The sequence below is a fragment of the Pristis pectinata genome, chromosome 3, assembly GCF_009764475.1.
Source record: "Pristis pectinata isolate sPriPec2 chromosome 3, sPriPec2.1.pri, whole genome shotgun sequence".
NCBI lineage: Eukaryota > Metazoa > Chordata > Chondrichthyes > Rhinopristiformes > Pristidae > Pristis > Pristis pectinata.
The window spans coordinates 51,430,904-51,447,347 of NC_067407.1; the positions used below are offsets into that span (position 1 = coordinate 51,430,904).

At 41.7% G+C, this 16,444-nt stretch overlaps 1 protein-coding gene across 2 annotated transcripts in view; it reads left to right on the plus strand.

Moving 5' to 3' along the window:
• The first annotated feature begins 8,066 nt into the window (after positions 1-8,066).
• dennd1b (DENN/MADD domain containing 1B) overlaps positions 8,067-16,444 on the plus strand; it is a 239,983-nt gene continuing 231,605 nt past the window's right edge. For both annotated transcript variants that reach the window (XM_052012640.1, XM_052012641.1), the window contains exons 1-2: positions 8,067-8,276; positions 15,020-15,084. In XM_052012640.1, coding sequence (XP_051868600.1) covers positions 8,260-8,276; positions 15,020-15,084 — 82 coding nt within the window. In that variant the 5' untranslated portion in view covers positions 8,067-8,259. The remainder of the gene's footprint in view (positions 8,277-15,019; positions 15,085-16,444) is intronic.

The following is a 16,444-nucleotide window of genomic DNA, read 5'->3' on the forward strand; positions in this document are numbered from 1 at the left end:
CAACTATCATACTGTATTTAACATTTAATTTTAAATGCAGCATCATCTAAACAAAAAGTTTGCTACTAAACTGCATATTACAGCAGATGCCGAAAATCTTGTTAAAAGAAACAGGTTTTAAGTTTGGACTTAAACAAAGAAAGAGAGGCGGGAAAGCTTTTGGGAGGGAGTTTCCAGAGCTTTGGGTCTTAACAGCTGAAGGCATGTCTGCCAGTGGTGGAATCATTAAATGTATAACTTATCAAAATGCAGTATTCACCAGATGATAATGAACAATGGCCTCTCCTGCCCAACTGTTAATATTTTAAGTGGCAGCAAAAATATTCATGATGATGTAAAAATAATTATTGAATGGAAATACCTGATTCTAAAACAATGATTTGTACAACATTCTGGATGGATTTGTTCTGACAGTCCTTATTTTTAACGTAGGAATATGTTTGGTAATTGAGAAAAGCAAACATGCTAGACTAATTCTTTCAGTTATCTGGGCAATCAGTTTCCCCAGTTCAAAGAAAAGGCGCTGCTCTCGTAGTGTGGAGAAAGTGAATGGTAATATTTCAAACCCTCCCTTGTGCTGTCTTTATGTTTATATATTTTAATGTTCTGCATTTCTCAATATGAGATTGGAGCCTTCTCTTTTGTGCTTGCACCCACTGTGTACTCCCTCTGTATGTACTTGTCAGTGAGAAGGAAAGTGATTGAGAGTTGGTTTTGTGCATGTTTTTTCACTCGTCTCCTTCAGGTGCACGCTTGGTCTCAGGCATTTGATCTCTCGTTATGCTGCTCTTGTGCAATGCGCTTGTCTCAGCTTCTCTTATCATCCTCTTTGTTGCTTCTTCTTCCCTCTGTCCCTCTGTCTTTCTGGCTTGTGCATTTTTATTTTCACTTTGTTTCCAACAGGGACACTTGCTCTTTTTTTATCTCTCATGGATGTGCATTCATTCTTTCTGCCTCTTACAAGCACACGCAGCCTGATAGTCTTGTCATGTTCTTCTTCTTAGGCAGTCCCTCAGGGTTAAGAATGACTTGTTTCTGTTCCATCATACTGAGGAGTGGAGGATGCTGGTGTGTGAGTTGTTGCACATGTTGTTTCTTCCTTCCTGTTGCTCTGTATGTGTGTTCCTCTTTCCATCTACCCCTTCTCTTTCATAGAATCACACCAAAGGAGGACAGTCTGCCCCTTGTGCTCATGTTAGGCTGGCCTCTGATCTCCCTTCCTGTACCTTCTCATTCACACAGCCCATTATATTCACGTGTTAATCTAATTATCTTTTCCATCTTATGGCATTATCTTCCCATATTTCACATTCATGTTGTCTTTGTGTCTTCAGCTCTTTCTCTCTCAAATTTGCACACACCCCTATGCACATTCACTCTGTTTCATGAACACATGCTGTCTCTCACTTCCACGCTCAGTGTAAATGGGTATGAATTTGCTGGAAAAGAGCATCTTGCAGCATACTCTGGTGATCAGATTTTCTATTCATCAATCAGCCCGAAAATCTTCCATGCTGTAAATTATTGGAAGTGTTAGATGATAATAGTGCATATGGAATCTTGGGGAATGCTGGGGCCAAATGTCCAACACCTTAGCCAATGGGATTGAGAGATAATCAGAGAAATGAAGTAGGGTGAAATAAAGTCACATGTTGCAGCAGGAAGAGAAATTTAAAATGTAAAAACCTCAAGAACAATTTGTACCCGTGGGCAGAGAGACTGCAATTTTAAATGTGCTTTTGCTGAACTGGAGAGGTTTGTGTGGCAGTGCAGGAAGTAAATCTCTCCATTAATAATTTTTACCTTCTGCAAGGATTTTATTTGTATTGAGCTAATGAAGCAAATTTTTCAAACACAAGCTGAAGTTGAGTGTAAGCTGCCGTTGTTGCGATGCTAACAGCAGAGCTGTGTAAATTATCCAGCTGTCAGTGTTGCTTCAAAACTCACAGGGTGCATCACCCTTGCCATATATTGCTGGGGGATTTAAACACTAACACATGAGGTGAACTTGCCATTATTTTGCTTGCCATCTTTAGGGCAAAATGTGCCAAGCATGGTTGTCAGGTGCTCTCACTAACCTTCCTCAAATCCTTATTGCTCAGTCTTGATTTCAAAGTTTCAGAGTCAGTGCAAACAGCTGTGCAGTTTATCGATAATTAGGAATTAATTCATGTCATTCTCATATCACCTTCCCTCATGCCAAGAGGGATATTAAGATACAACCATAACATGTGTTAAACAATATATATTTGTATTGAAATATATTGCTGCTGATACTTCTTGATGTTGCTTGACTTGTGCCTGAAAGCAAAGAATTAAATTTCACCACATTTTGGACTGTATCTCAATATTTTACTTATCAAGTGTAGTTGTTGTGTCAAGTGATGTTGGATTGAGATTTATACAGCATATTTATCATTAAACTGAATTTCTACTTTCTTAGTGTGGACCTAATTTAGAGCAAAAAAAAATCCAAAAGCAATTAAGGTAATCATTCTTGTCCCATTAATGAATTGCTGGAAAATAGCACCAAGGTCAAAGATCAGCTATGATCTCAATGAATGGTGGAGCAGGCTCATAGGGTTGGATGGCTGACCTCTGCCCCTACTTCTTATTTCCTTAGGAATCAGCTTCTGGAGATCTACTGATTGTATTTGGTCAAATAGGAATAAAATCACACAAAGGAAATTCACTGAGCTAGAAAACAGAAGAACTCACAGAAGAAAATGGCAGGAACGTCTGTGTTAAATGCTGTTGAGAACTCAAGGGAGGCACATCACAGTTGCTTAAGATAGGATCTAGGGTAGCCTTGGTGCCATGGGCAGAGTAAATGCCAAACTGTATAGGGGAAAAATTGCAGGGAACGTGGAAATAAAAGGATAATTTATGGTAGGTTGAAGAGGACAGTTGGTTAGTAGATGGGATCTTGAAGGTGAATGGAATTGATGATGTCTCTTGCGAAAGAAAAATATGGAAGCCAGGAAGAGTGGTTGAGTGAGGAAGGATTAGGGATGCAGGAGGTATATCTCCAAAAGACAGATTATTTATTCCTGCAATGATGAGAAAGAAAACTTGGTGAGCAGTGGTACTTCAATTTGAACTCCACGAATACTCCCCATGAATAATTGAATGGTAAACTTCATAAATAATCGGCAATAAAACATTTCTTGAAACATCCTAGGATTGAATAATGTGCATTCATTATGTGCTCTGATTTATTTAATGGAATTTTTATATCTGAATGAAATCTGTGTGTGTGCATAATGTAAGTTTAATTTAAAATTTATGTTCACTTTCAAAATATGGTATCAATCAATTTGTTAAGAAGACATTTTCTTTATTCATTGGATGACCTCCACATTTTAGTTTTGGAAACATTTTTAACAATGTCAAATATTCTTTGCACTGTTAATAACTATATCGTTTTATGGGATAGATTCAACTCCATGGCTTTCAGCATCTGGACCTTTGAAAACATTGTTAGGGGTGAAAATGGTGATATAGTTGAAGCAGAAGATAATGTCTGTGACTAATAGTACTAACCTGCTTATCATTTATGGGTGGAGTATTACAAAAATCTGTATATATATGAATGAAACCTATGTGTATAGCAGTGGCAATATTATTGTCACAATATTGTGCTAAGGATTTGCAAGACATGGGGCTTTAGAGGATTTGGAAATGAAACTTCACTCAACCTTACATGTCCTTATGATCCTTATGCTTCTGTTCCAAGTTTCAGTTCCTCCAGTTGCATGTTTATCTCATTTTTCCCTCATCAATGATAAACACAATTATAAACACAAATGATAAACACAATGACTTTTATTTATTTTCAATATTTGGGATCTGGGAGTCTTGGACAAAATCAGCATTATTGTCCATCCCTCTGAGAAGATGATAGAGGGCCCCCGTCTTGGCCTGTTGCAGTACTACTGGTGAAGGTACCTCTACAGTGCTGTTGGGGAGGGAGTTCCTGGATAATGGCCCAGCAATGACGAAGGAGCAGCAATTCAGGATGGCATATGACTAAAAGGGCAATATGCACGTGTGGTGTTTCCATTGGCCTTAAACCCTTGTCCTTCTTGAGGTTAGGGGATTTGAGTGTGGGAGGTGTTGCCATAGTAGCCTAGATGAATAACTGTGCAGTAGATGTAAGCCAAGAGGGAAGAGGGAGGTGGAGAGGATGTATGTTTAAAGTGATGAATGGGGAGCCCATCAGCAGAGTGCTTTGTCCTAGATGGTGTCAAGCTTCTTGAGTATTGCTGGATCTGCTCCCATCTATCATACTCATGACTTGTGCCATGCAGATGGCAGACAGGCTTTGGGTCATCAGCAAGTCATTCACCACAGGTTACCCTGCCCCTGACTTATTCTTGTGACCAGAGTATTCATGTGATTGTGGAGTTGAGCTTATGATCAATTGTGACACCAAAGGTGTAGATCGTCAGGGACTGGGAAATGGTAAGCAAGGGTAGGTGGTTGTATCCTCTTGTTGGAAATGGTCATTACTTGAGACATCTGTGGCACAAATGTTACTTGTCACTCATCAGCCTATACCTGAATGTTGTCTAGGCCTTGCTGCATGCAGGTATGGGCTGCTTCATTTGCTGAGCAGTTGCAAATGAAATTTAACATTGTGCAATCTTCAGCCAACATCCCCACCACTGATCTTATGATAGAAGGAACATCATTACTGAAGCAAGTGAAGATTAGTTGTCCTTGGACATTGCCCCGAGGAATTCCTGCAGTGATGTCCTGAGGCTGGGATGATTGACTTCTAATATCCATCATCGTTTATGTGTGGCATGGCTCCCCTGATACCCACTGACTTGTTTGACCAGAGCACCTTATTGCCACCCTCGTTCCAATGCTCCGTTGATGCACGCTCACCTCATCTGTGGAATTCAGCTAATTGGTCCATGAGGTCTGGAATCATGTGAGATTGATGAGCAGGTAATTGGGAAGCAAGTGCCTCTTCATAGAATGTTGACAATGCCTTAGATCACTCTGCTCATAACTGAGAGTGGACTAATTGGGCCTTGATGAGCTGGATTAGATTTGTCCGATTATTTTGTGAACATGACATACCTGCGGAAGTTTCCATATTGTCAGGTCAATGCCTGTATTGTAATTGCACTTGAATAGCAGCTGGTTCGGGGACAAGGTTTTCTGTTCTACAGCTGGGATGTTGTCTGATGACGTAAACTTCGTTGTATCCAGTGCTGTCTGCGAGTTCTTGATATCATGTGGAATGAATCAAATGGACTGAAGACTGGCTTTTGTGATAGTGGGGTCCTCAGGTGGATACTGCTTTCACTGGACATAAAAATTACAGTTTATTAAACATAGAATTTAAATCACCATGCTTTTTGGAAGGTATTTATCATATTTATATTCCAAGTGAATCAGAATGAATCAGGTTTATTATCACAGACATTTGTTGTGAAATTTAGACACAAGAAATTCTGCGGACGCTGGAATCTGGAGCAATACACAAAAAGTGCTGGAGGAACTCAGCAGGTCAGGCAGCGTCCATGGAGAGAAATAAACAGGATGTTTTCAGCCCGAAACTGGATATTCAGCCCGAAACGTCCTGTTTATTTCTCTCCATGGATGCTGCCTGACCTGCTGAGTTCCTCCAGCACTTATTGCGTATTGTTGTGAAATTTGTTGTTTTGTGGCAATAGTACAGTGCAAGACATAAAGACATAAAAATTACTATAAGTTACGAAGATAAATAAATAGTGCAAAAGAGGAATAACAAGGTAGTGTCATGGGTTCATGAACTGTTCAGAAATCTTATGGCGGAGGGGAAGAAGCTGTTCCAGAATCGTTGAGCGTGGGTGTTCAGGCTCCTGTACCTCCCCCCTGATGGTAGTAATGTGAAGAGGGTATGTCCTGGGTGGTGAGGTCCTTAATGATGGATGCCATCTTCTTGAGGCACCGCCTCTTGAAGATGTCCTTGATGGCGGGGAGGGTTGTGTCTGTGATGGAGCTGGCTGAGTCTACAATCCTCTGCAGCCTCTTGCGATCCTGCACATTGGAGCTTCCATACCAGGCAGTGATGCAGCCAGTCAGAATGCTCTCCACTGTACATCTGTAGCAATTTGCAAGAGTCTTTGATGACATACCAAATCTCCTCAAACTCCTAGTGAAGTATAGCCGCTGGCATGGCTTCTTCATGATTGCATCAATGTGTTGGGCCCAAGATAGATCCTCTGAGATGTTGATGCTCAGAAACTTGAAGCTGCTCACCCTTTCCACTGCTGACCCCTTAGTGAGGACTGGTGTGTGTTCTCCCAACTTCCCCTTCCTCAAGTCCACAATCAACTCCTTGGTTTTGCTAATGTTGAGTGTGAGATAGTTGTTGTGGCGCCACTCAACCAGCTGATCTATCTCACTCCTGTACACCTCCTCATCGCTGTCTGAGATTCTACCAGCAATGGTGGTGTCATCAGCAAATTTATAGATGGCATTTGAGCTGTGCCTAGTCACACAGTCATGAATGTAGAGAGAGTAGAGCAGTGAGCTAAGCAGGTATCTTGAGGTGTGCCTGTGTTGATTGTCAGCGAGGAGGAGATGCTACTTCCGATCTGCACTGACTGTGGTCTCCCGATAAGGAAGTCAAGCATCCAGGTGCAGAGGGAGGTACAGAGGCCCAGGTTTTGAACCTTGTTGATTAGTATTGAGGGAACGATGGTGTTGAACACCGAGCTGTAACCGATAAACAGCAGCCTGATGTATGTCTTGCTGTTGTGTAGGTTCTCCAGTGGAGAGCCAGTGAGATTGCATCCGCTGTAGACCTGTTGTGGTGATAGGCAAATTGCAGCGGGTCCAGGTATGTACCAAGTATCCAGGTTTCATAAAGTATAGCGTGTCAATCAGTGTAATTGCCTTCCAATTCAGAATTTTTTTCTTATACCTGGAGGTGTAGAAAATTAAATGTATTAATTATCTGATTGTGACTATAAGAAATTCTTCTATGTCATTTTTGGTAGTTATTTGTTCGATGGTGTGGCTGGGAGTGATATTGGTGATCGTGGTGGCAGCTGGGGAGTGGCTTGTGTCTGTGGATGTTTCGCACCCAGTTCCACAAATTATTAGCCTGTGAAAAATATATTCGCACAGCTCTGGAACAATTGACTCTCATTCTGTTATGGTAAATCTCACTTAAGTGCAGGTTTAGTAATGAAAACACAAGTGGATAGAAGAACCAAAAAAAGGGAAGATAATTTGTTTACAAAAGAGGATGCAATAGTGGAAGCTCGGAAATAGATATCTGCACATTTGACCTTACCTCACCACCAAACTACAGTCTGTTTACAACTTGCAAGCTACAAAAAGGGCTGAAGTAGAAAATGTGGGGGACACTCAGCAGGTCAGACAGCATCTGCAGAGAGAAGAACAGAGTTACTCTTTCAGGTTGATGGCCCTTCATCATAACTGTGGTCTATTTTTGGAACAAGGTGGAAGGGTCGTTGATTTGAAACACTAACTCTGTTCTCTCTCCACAGACCGCTGCCTGACCAACTGAGTATGCCCAGCATTTTCTGGTTTTATTTCAGATTTCCAGCACGTGCAGTTGTTTGCATTTTGATAGTAAGAGTTTACTCTGACATCAGTGGAGCTCCATACTTACCCATCCTTCTCAAATATATAATGCCCTCAACACCTTCTCCACTTCTCCACTCACTCCGCTCTCCCCTCATTTACTCCCACTTCACACCTCTCCGGCCACCCCAAATCCACTCACTGAGAGGGGAACAGTGTTAATGCTTCAAGTCGATGACCCTCCAGCGTTGGTCCAAAGGTGGACCGAAGAATTCACTTATTGCACTCACTAAGTTCACATTCTCCGGCTTCACTCCAACCCTCCCCCACTCACCTGCACGGTCCCAGTATCTCTTTCTCACTCTTTCACTCTCTCACTTCACCCCAGTGAGTGACCATTCCTGAGCCCACTCTCCCCACACCAACTCACCTTTCTCACACTGGCTGCCTTCCCTGGGGAAAGCTTCCTGTTGTGGGAAGCAGTCAGATGTTTCTGAGTCGCTGACGTCGCCCACCTCTCTCTCTCTCTCTCTCTCTCTCTCTCTCACAGACACACTCACTTCCTAGTTTGTGCGGGGAGGCAGCTGTGCTCTGGGAGCAGCGCTGACCGGGGAGCCAGCACCTTCGGCGCAGCCCGCGGGCCACATACACACACATACCGGACAGACAGGAGGTGGGGGGACGCCGCACCGAGATGCCGTAGCCATGGACTGCAGACTGAAGTGAGTGAGGAGCCGGGACTCGGGGCGGGGGAGAGGAGGAGGAGGAGGAAGCTAGGAGGTTCCTGCAGAAGGAGTCGCGCTGGGCTTGGGTGCCGAGCTCCTGCCAACCCATTTGGGACGGTTTGCTTTTGTTGCAAAGGCAGCAGGGTTTTGTTTGCAATGCCGGTGAAGTCTCCAGGCTTCGGGCCTGCACTCTCTGCCAAATCAGACTGACAACACTAAAGGCTGAACCTCTCACAATAAGCCAGGATGTGCCCGGGGCATCTGCGCTTTCTAATTTTTTTTTTGAAAGTCTCCACCGGTTTACGTGTCATGTTTTGTATTTGAAAACTACAAGCATCAGTTTGTGTATATCAATAGGAGCAAGGTGATAAGCAGACCTTTCTGTTTGGGCATATTTCAACAGTGTGGTTGGTTTCAAGTAATACACCTAAAGAATATTGTAAACAGTTTGTGTGCTAATAGGATAAATTGTGAAATCCCAAAACTATTATAGTAGGATCAAAAGGACCTAATAATGCAGCTGAAATTATTCATATTAAGGAATCCAGTTCTCTGGTTGGTGATGGCAACTTAGATAACTCTAGTTCCATGTCACATTGTGGGAGCAGGATGTGATGGGATTGGATATCTCCCTTCAACACTGTTCAGTGATCTCCCAGTGGGACTTTGTGGCTGAGAACACGAGAAGGGATCACTGGGGAGATATTTATATTTAGCCATATTTCTCCTGTGTGATCTTGAAATATTGTGGATTTTGAGGAGGTTCTGAAATAACACTAGGTGTCATTTCTTTGTGGTTTGCATGAGTAGAGTGTTGCATGCTGTCTATTTTCTTATACAATGAGGCCTATTTATCTGTGTCTTTTTAGAAACAGAGTTCAAACCCAGGCTCTCTGAACAGTCACAAAAAGGAAGATCAAATGATAACCTTTTCAGGTTGCCACCATTCATGTCTTCAAATTTAAATTATTGGGGGAATACCAATGGCTTGTCGGTCCACCCTTCTACGGGGCAATGTGACAGACTGTGATGAAAAAAGATGAAATCATGTTGATAAGACCAAATGTTCTTTTTTGTTTGGAAGGAACTGCAGAAGGAAGAAAGAAAGTACATGATGGTTAGTTTTGAGAAATGCCCGTGAAAGCTCTGTAGCAGCTGAGCAGAGACTTCTCCTGAAACAGAAGCCAGAATGGCCTGCCAGGCATTTTTAGAGCAGTTCTTGAAGAATCTCAACTATAGGCTTGCCTGGGGTCAATTATTGCACACAAATAGACTAAACCTAGTGTCTTCTGGTCAGGCACCTTTTCTCACCATGTGTGAACATGTAGTTTTCTAAGTATACAAGTGACCACCTACATTCTTTTCATATCTGAAAGTTGATCGATATTGTGCGAAAGGTATCGTGTTTGGAGACAACTTCCGTAAAATGGGTTTGGAACTGATGCAAAATGTTGAATTGATACTGGCCTGCAGCTCTGCTCTCTGGCTTATATTGCTACATTGAAGGATCTCACAGTGAGGCAAGCAATGCAGATGACTGATGGATGCCATTTATGGTTGCTGTGTGAGAATAACCTTATTGGAGGAAGGAAGCTGTAGAAAACTGGCAGTTTCCTCCATCCTTATCATAAAGCTAGATGATTATACTGTTTTTTTTCATGTCACAGTATTCAGGAGCAAGCTGAGTTTCTGCTAGTAACTGCCATAGGGGAGCAAGTGTGAAACTTTGCAATACTTTTTAAAAAAAATCAGATAACTGATGAATATGCTGAACAGAGCAAGTACAAGGCATCTGAACTTTGTATGGCTGGTCCAAACAATGCTGCCCTGAGCACGTAATCATTCTGGTGAACTAGCCATGTCATTCAGTTAGAAAATGAAGAAGTTGGACTGGACGTGCTCTTCATGCACTGCAGTGACTGCCTGATATTTACTAAAGCAGTCAACCATCTAGTATAGATTCTGTCTCCAGTTGATATCCATTTTGGAAATAATTGAAGGGCTCCAAATTTAGCAGACTGACTGATTATATGTAGAATTTTCTCCCAGACTGAGTTTAATGACTACCGTGTGCTTATATGAATTACTAAATTCCATCCTTAAGGCTTCTAGGGCAGATGGTAATTTGTTCATCCGAATCCTGCATACTATATTTAGCAGCTTTCCTTTACCATTTATGCTTCTCCCATTCATGAAAGAGATTTCATTACGTTGTCTTTGCCTTACATCAAAATCTCAATGCAATTGTTACCTTTAAATGTTGATGTGCTGTTTTAAATTTGATGTTTATGATTGGGTCCAAACATGGACATGTTGTTCTACAAGTTTGCTTATGATCCTAATATAACCAGGAGATATATGTATATATTGTGCCTTGTTAATATTTGTCATAAACTTGCTGTGTATAGAAGTGAGATTGTGCCGTGGGCTGTCGGGTGACTGATTCCCCTCCAGTTCAGAAAAGTGGAAATTACCTGTCATGAATTCTTTTAACGTAGGGTGGCCGTTGTATGCCAGCTACTGCACAGAGCAAGGTCTTGGTCTAATGGCAAGGAGGTCGAAGATGATTGGTGGAAGACAAGTTTTTCACTGTACCTCGGTACAAGTGACAAAAATATACCGATACCAGGCTCCACTGCACGGACTGAGAGAGTGCATGCACGTGCACACACACTCTTGTCTACCCCATTTTTCTTGCCTCCTCCACACAACCTTCCATCCTGATCCTGATCCATCCTTCCTTCAGTACCCTCTCTCTTAGCCCCCTTTCCCCAACTGGCTCTGTCAGTCTCCCCACTTCCTTGGTTTCCCTCCCTATTATCTCCTTCCCCCTTCCCTCACCTTTCTGACTGTTTGCCCCTTTTCTTTTCCTTCTTGATTTCCTCTGTTCTCCCCAGCCCCGGTCTCATCCTTCTCTCCTGCTGTTGTCAGCTCACTGTCCTCAAGGTACCTTAGGACTGCTTGGTGAAGAAGTCTCTCTGAATAGGGAGCATGCTCCAGTGGGTGCTTGTGTAAGAAAATTTGATTCAGCAGGCTCTCATCATCTCACAGGAGTTTGACTGTAGAAACTGATGCAAGCACCATAGAAGTTAGCAATTATCTTTAACATCAAACAGTGTCCAGGTGCAAGTGATGACACCAGTGAGTACATTTGTTTGAATTTGGATGTTGCTTGGTAGGTATGGGACAGAGGTGACGGATCTGCAAGGATGTGATGAATGTTGTCGCCCAGGGATCTCAATTGGGGGCTTCCCTTTTGGATGTTTGTCATTGATTTGGATGAAGTCATCAAGAGAAGGTTATTAGAGATTGCAGATAACAGTACACCAGGAGGCATAGTAAGTAACACATACATTAGGGACATTTAAATGACACTTAGATAGGCACATGGATGATAGAAAAATGGAGGGGTATGTGGAAGGGAAGGGTTAGATTGACCTTAGAGTAGGCTAAAAGGCTGGCACAACATCGTGGGCCAAAGGGCCTGTAGTGTGCTGTAATGTTCTATGTTCTATGTGGAAGTTAAGAAGAAAGATTGACACACTGAGCGAGTGACCAATGTGACAAAGTAGCTGACGATGTGGGTGAGTTTAAACTTATCAGGCAGACAAATTGAGGTATTTTCTGAACAGTGAAAGATGAGTAACAGTAAAAGGCTTGATAGATTTGGGTGTATACATACACAAGTATAGTTACAAACTGTGATCAGAAATTTTAACGGGATGTTGGCAATTTTTGGAGTGGGAAGAAGTACGAATTGCACCAAGTCTTGATCAGGCCCCATCTGGAGAACTGAACTCTTGTGGAAACATCTTCCCAGGAATGATATTTTTTACTTTGCAGTGCAGACTCGCAAGAATAACAGCAGGTTTAAAGGTTAAATTGAGGACAGATTGTATTAATTCATTTTACCTTCCTTTGAGTTTCAAAGATTGAAAGGTGATTCCGTCGAGTGCTTAAAGTGATAACATCAAAGTAGATAAAAAAAAGCATCCAGTTCCTCTGGTGGGCAAGTCAACAATAAGAGGGGACAATCTTAAAAATTAAATCCAAGCCTTTAAACAGCAAAAGTGGGAAAGATTTCTTTACACACAGCATAATAGAAATCGAACTATTCAACCAAATTATGCTAGGTTTATATGAAGGTGGATGGATTTGTTTGGGGAAGTGTACTGAGAAATAGAGCAAGTTTGGATAAATGGCGTTGATGTATTGATCAGCCACGGCATAACTGAATGCTGAGATGGCTTGAGTGGTCAAATGGCTTATCCCTTTAATATATGCCTCTTTGGTTGAACACATATAATGCTTTTGCATGGCAACAGGTGTGTTGCATTTACCACAGTAAGTGGTGATACAGATACTTGATTCGCCAGATTAATTCCTGAGTTGGTAGGCTTGTCGTACGAGGAGAGATGAGGCAGACTGGGCCTATGTACTCCAGAGTTTAGAACAATAAGAGATGATCTCATTGAAGCAAACAAGATTCTTGTGGAGCTTGATAAGGTAGGTGCAGGCATGATGTTTGCTGTGCCTAGAGCAAGGGTCACAGTCTTAAAATCAGAGGTCATCTGCCCAGGATCAAGATATGGAGAAATTTCTTCATTTTGACTGGTGATTATTTGGAATTGCCGACTCAATCAGGATCACTGTGCAGGTTCAATTGCTGAGTATATTTCAAGACTGTGATTGAAGGGCATTTCAACATTAAGACATTCAAGGAATAATAGGTTAGTGCAGGAGAGTGACGCTGAGTTAAAAGATCAGCTGTGATCCTATTGAATGGCAGAACAGGCAGGAGGGACCCAGCCAACGGGAACTGTAGCTGCCTATGGTGCTGTTGGTTGTAGTGACCACAGTATGGTTCTTGAGGTGCCAAAGATAATTGGTTCAATGAGGAATGGAGAGAAAAGCATGTCAGATATAGGACCAACCTTGGAACTGCAGATGTGCCAATCACCAGAAGCAGTGTTCTACTGATAGAGCAAAGTGGTCCTATAGCCAACAGATCAGATCTCCAGAATCCTGCCACGTCTATTTATGAATGGTGATGGACAATTAAATAGTTAATGGATGTTTAAGGACAGGATAAGAGATAAAGTTGCAATCATCCTTTAGCCAGAAGTGCTGTGTGAATTAGCTATGGCTAATTACTTTCTCACCAACTAATCTCGGGTGTCATCAAGGTGATGGATGATCATCGAGTCATATAGCACGGAAACAGGGCCTTCGGCTCGCCAAGTTCAATGATGTCCATCAAACCTCCCAGACCAATCCCATTGCAGGTCTTCCCCATTTTATGAACGCCCAACTTATTTACAGCCCGGACAAATGAAAGAGTGCTTGGGAGACCAGCGGAATGGATTCGCCAGCTGCTGCGGGGCTGCAGGCATCTTCTGCTGTGTGGGAACTCGGTTCACGGCAGCATTCTGACTTGTGAACTGCTCAGGTTATGAACAGTTGATGGGAATGTAACCCTGTGGTAACCTGGGGAGGACCTGTATATTCTCCCCACATTTCCTTCAGAGATCAATGACTGATCCATTAAGCAGCACTTCCTTTTTTGATAAAATGAGCACTGGTGTTCCATTTGGCCTTGATCAGGACCACTATTGCAGCCTTAGTCCAAGTATGTAGCAAAAAGCTGAATTCCAGAGTTGAGGTGAGCAATTACCCTTCACATCATGGCAATATTGACTGTGTGACACCAAAGAGCTTTGGAATATTTGATTTGCAGTTTGTAATCTGATGACAAACTGAAACAGGCCATACCTGCCTGCTGCAAAACCTGGCCAACATACAGGCTTGGGCTGATGTGGTAACTAATATTTATGCCACAGCATATCAGGCAATGTCCATTCTCATTAATAGTTTTAGTATCCATTCTATTAAGAGAGAATATAGCCACCTCCCCTGATATTGAATTAACATCATCTTCATTAACATCCTGGGGCCATCGTTGTCCAAAAATCTAACTGGTCTAGTGATGTAGATACTTTGATTACAAGAGCGGGCCAGAAGCTGAGTAATGTATTGTGAGTGACTTGCCTTTGAAATTCTGAAGTCTTTCCACAAGGCATAGTGGAGGACAATATGAAATACTCTCTACTTCCCTGGTTGCTTCAATAATGCTGCTCCAATAACTTGGACGCCATCTAAGTTCAAAATAGCCTTTTGAACGACCACCCTAAAATTAGCACACTTGTACTGCAAGATGTACCGCAGCAAATTGTGAAGGCTTCTTTGACTCCCCAGATCCCTACCCTGGTTATCCAGAAGATACATGAGAACACCACCTTCAGGTTTCTCTTCAACTCATGCACTATTATGATTTAAAGTGCTATTTCTATGTTTGGTCATCATAAATCGGGCCAAATTCTGAAACTCAGTCTGGCAGCTCACAACTTAATATCACTGGAGGTACATGCCCACTTCAGCAGCTGGAGAAGGCACTTCACCTTCTTGAGAGCAGTTGGGATGGTTAAAAAATGCTGGCCTTGCATATGTTCCCATATATGAATGTGATTGAAACATCATATTTTGTGAATGAAATATTCATATTTCTTGCATGATGAGTGGGATTGGTTGGAAGCAGTGGTGAGAATCATGAGATTTGAATGTAAAGTCTTCCTTACATTAAATGTTGGTCATGTATTAATTTTCATATTTATAATAGAGTATTTATGGCAATAGCTTAACAAATCTGTTTTATCAGATAAATCAATTTTATCTTTCAACAGAGAGAGCCCAGAAAGGACTTTCGATCTTGTCTTCAAGGTGACCTGCCCGACTTCCGAAAATGAAGGTAACTTGCATTGCAACTATTCAGTTTTTTGAACATTGAAGAACTGCCACTGATTTGTTAAGTTGTCTGCCATTGGCAATCACATTCATTGCATGCTCTCTCATTTAGCTTACTGACTTCTTCCAGGAATACTATTTCATTTTCAGATGAAACATGGATCCTGGGAAGTAGAACCATGGTGAAAGTTGCTTACATAGCTTAAGTTTGTTTTCCTTTTCCGGTCAGAAGTTTAAGTCCTGGGGTGAGAGTTAATTCTCATTCTGACATGCCACTTGCACGGTTGTTGAAAATTAGTTTCATATTTTACAATTTAACAGTTGCTTATTTAGAGTAATATTCTTGATAGATTTTTAAGTTCTGTGAAAGGGATTGGGTTTGTCACCAGGAATGTTAGATAATTAATCCAGTGTGTGTCCCATACTCTGCTTTCCTGTCCTGTGTGGTGCAATTAGAGGAAGAGTGCTGCAAAGATGTGAAGAGGTGACTGATAGGGTAGTTGTAGATACTTAGTGGGTCAGGTGTATTTTTAATATAAGTTTGAGAATATACGGTGTAGGAGATTATTAGAATATTAGATTAATGCACAGGGTAGAGCAGCAAATTAAATTGTGATTAGAAGAAACTGAGTAGGATTGAAGGAATGTTTATCAGATTGATGAATTTGGCTGTAATTATCTCGGGATTTTTGTCCTGGGTGACTGTGAGGATGGGGGAGCAAAGCAGAATGGTTATAGGTAGAGAAATAGGCACAATCCAATTGTTTAAGTGGAAAAAGAAACCCTCAACATGGAGCATTATGGCTGAACCAGCTTGTGCCATTGCTTTATACAGGCAATCCCCCTTATTATAGCAGTTTGGGTATCGAAATACACCCATATGGAATTCACAAATCATTACCAAAAAACTGGGATATGGAATAAAAATCTGCTCTTATGAAATTTATGTGGGAAAAGGTAAATAAATAAACATTTTTTTTTACCGACTTGCATTTCTTGACTCGCATGCAGATGACATGGTATTGTGATATAGAAAATTGCGGTACAGACCATTTTCTAGGAATGCAGCCCCCGTGTAATGTGGGGTCCCTTGTAAAATTAACTTCTTCTCCTATTTAAGGGGAGTGAACAGCCAGCTAATGGGAAGTACAATTTACTAAAAGAGTAAGTGAAATCAATCATAAGGTTATGCGTCTTCTGTTCTTAAAGACTTAAATGACTCAACAACAGTGTGGAAGTGAGACATTTTGGGGAATGCCTTTTGTTTTCAGTTCCCTTAAATATTCAGTTGAAGTCTCCAGATTTTCTTTTACTTATGGAATTTGAATTGTTGAAGCACTCACACTGGCAGTTCCAGATTCTAT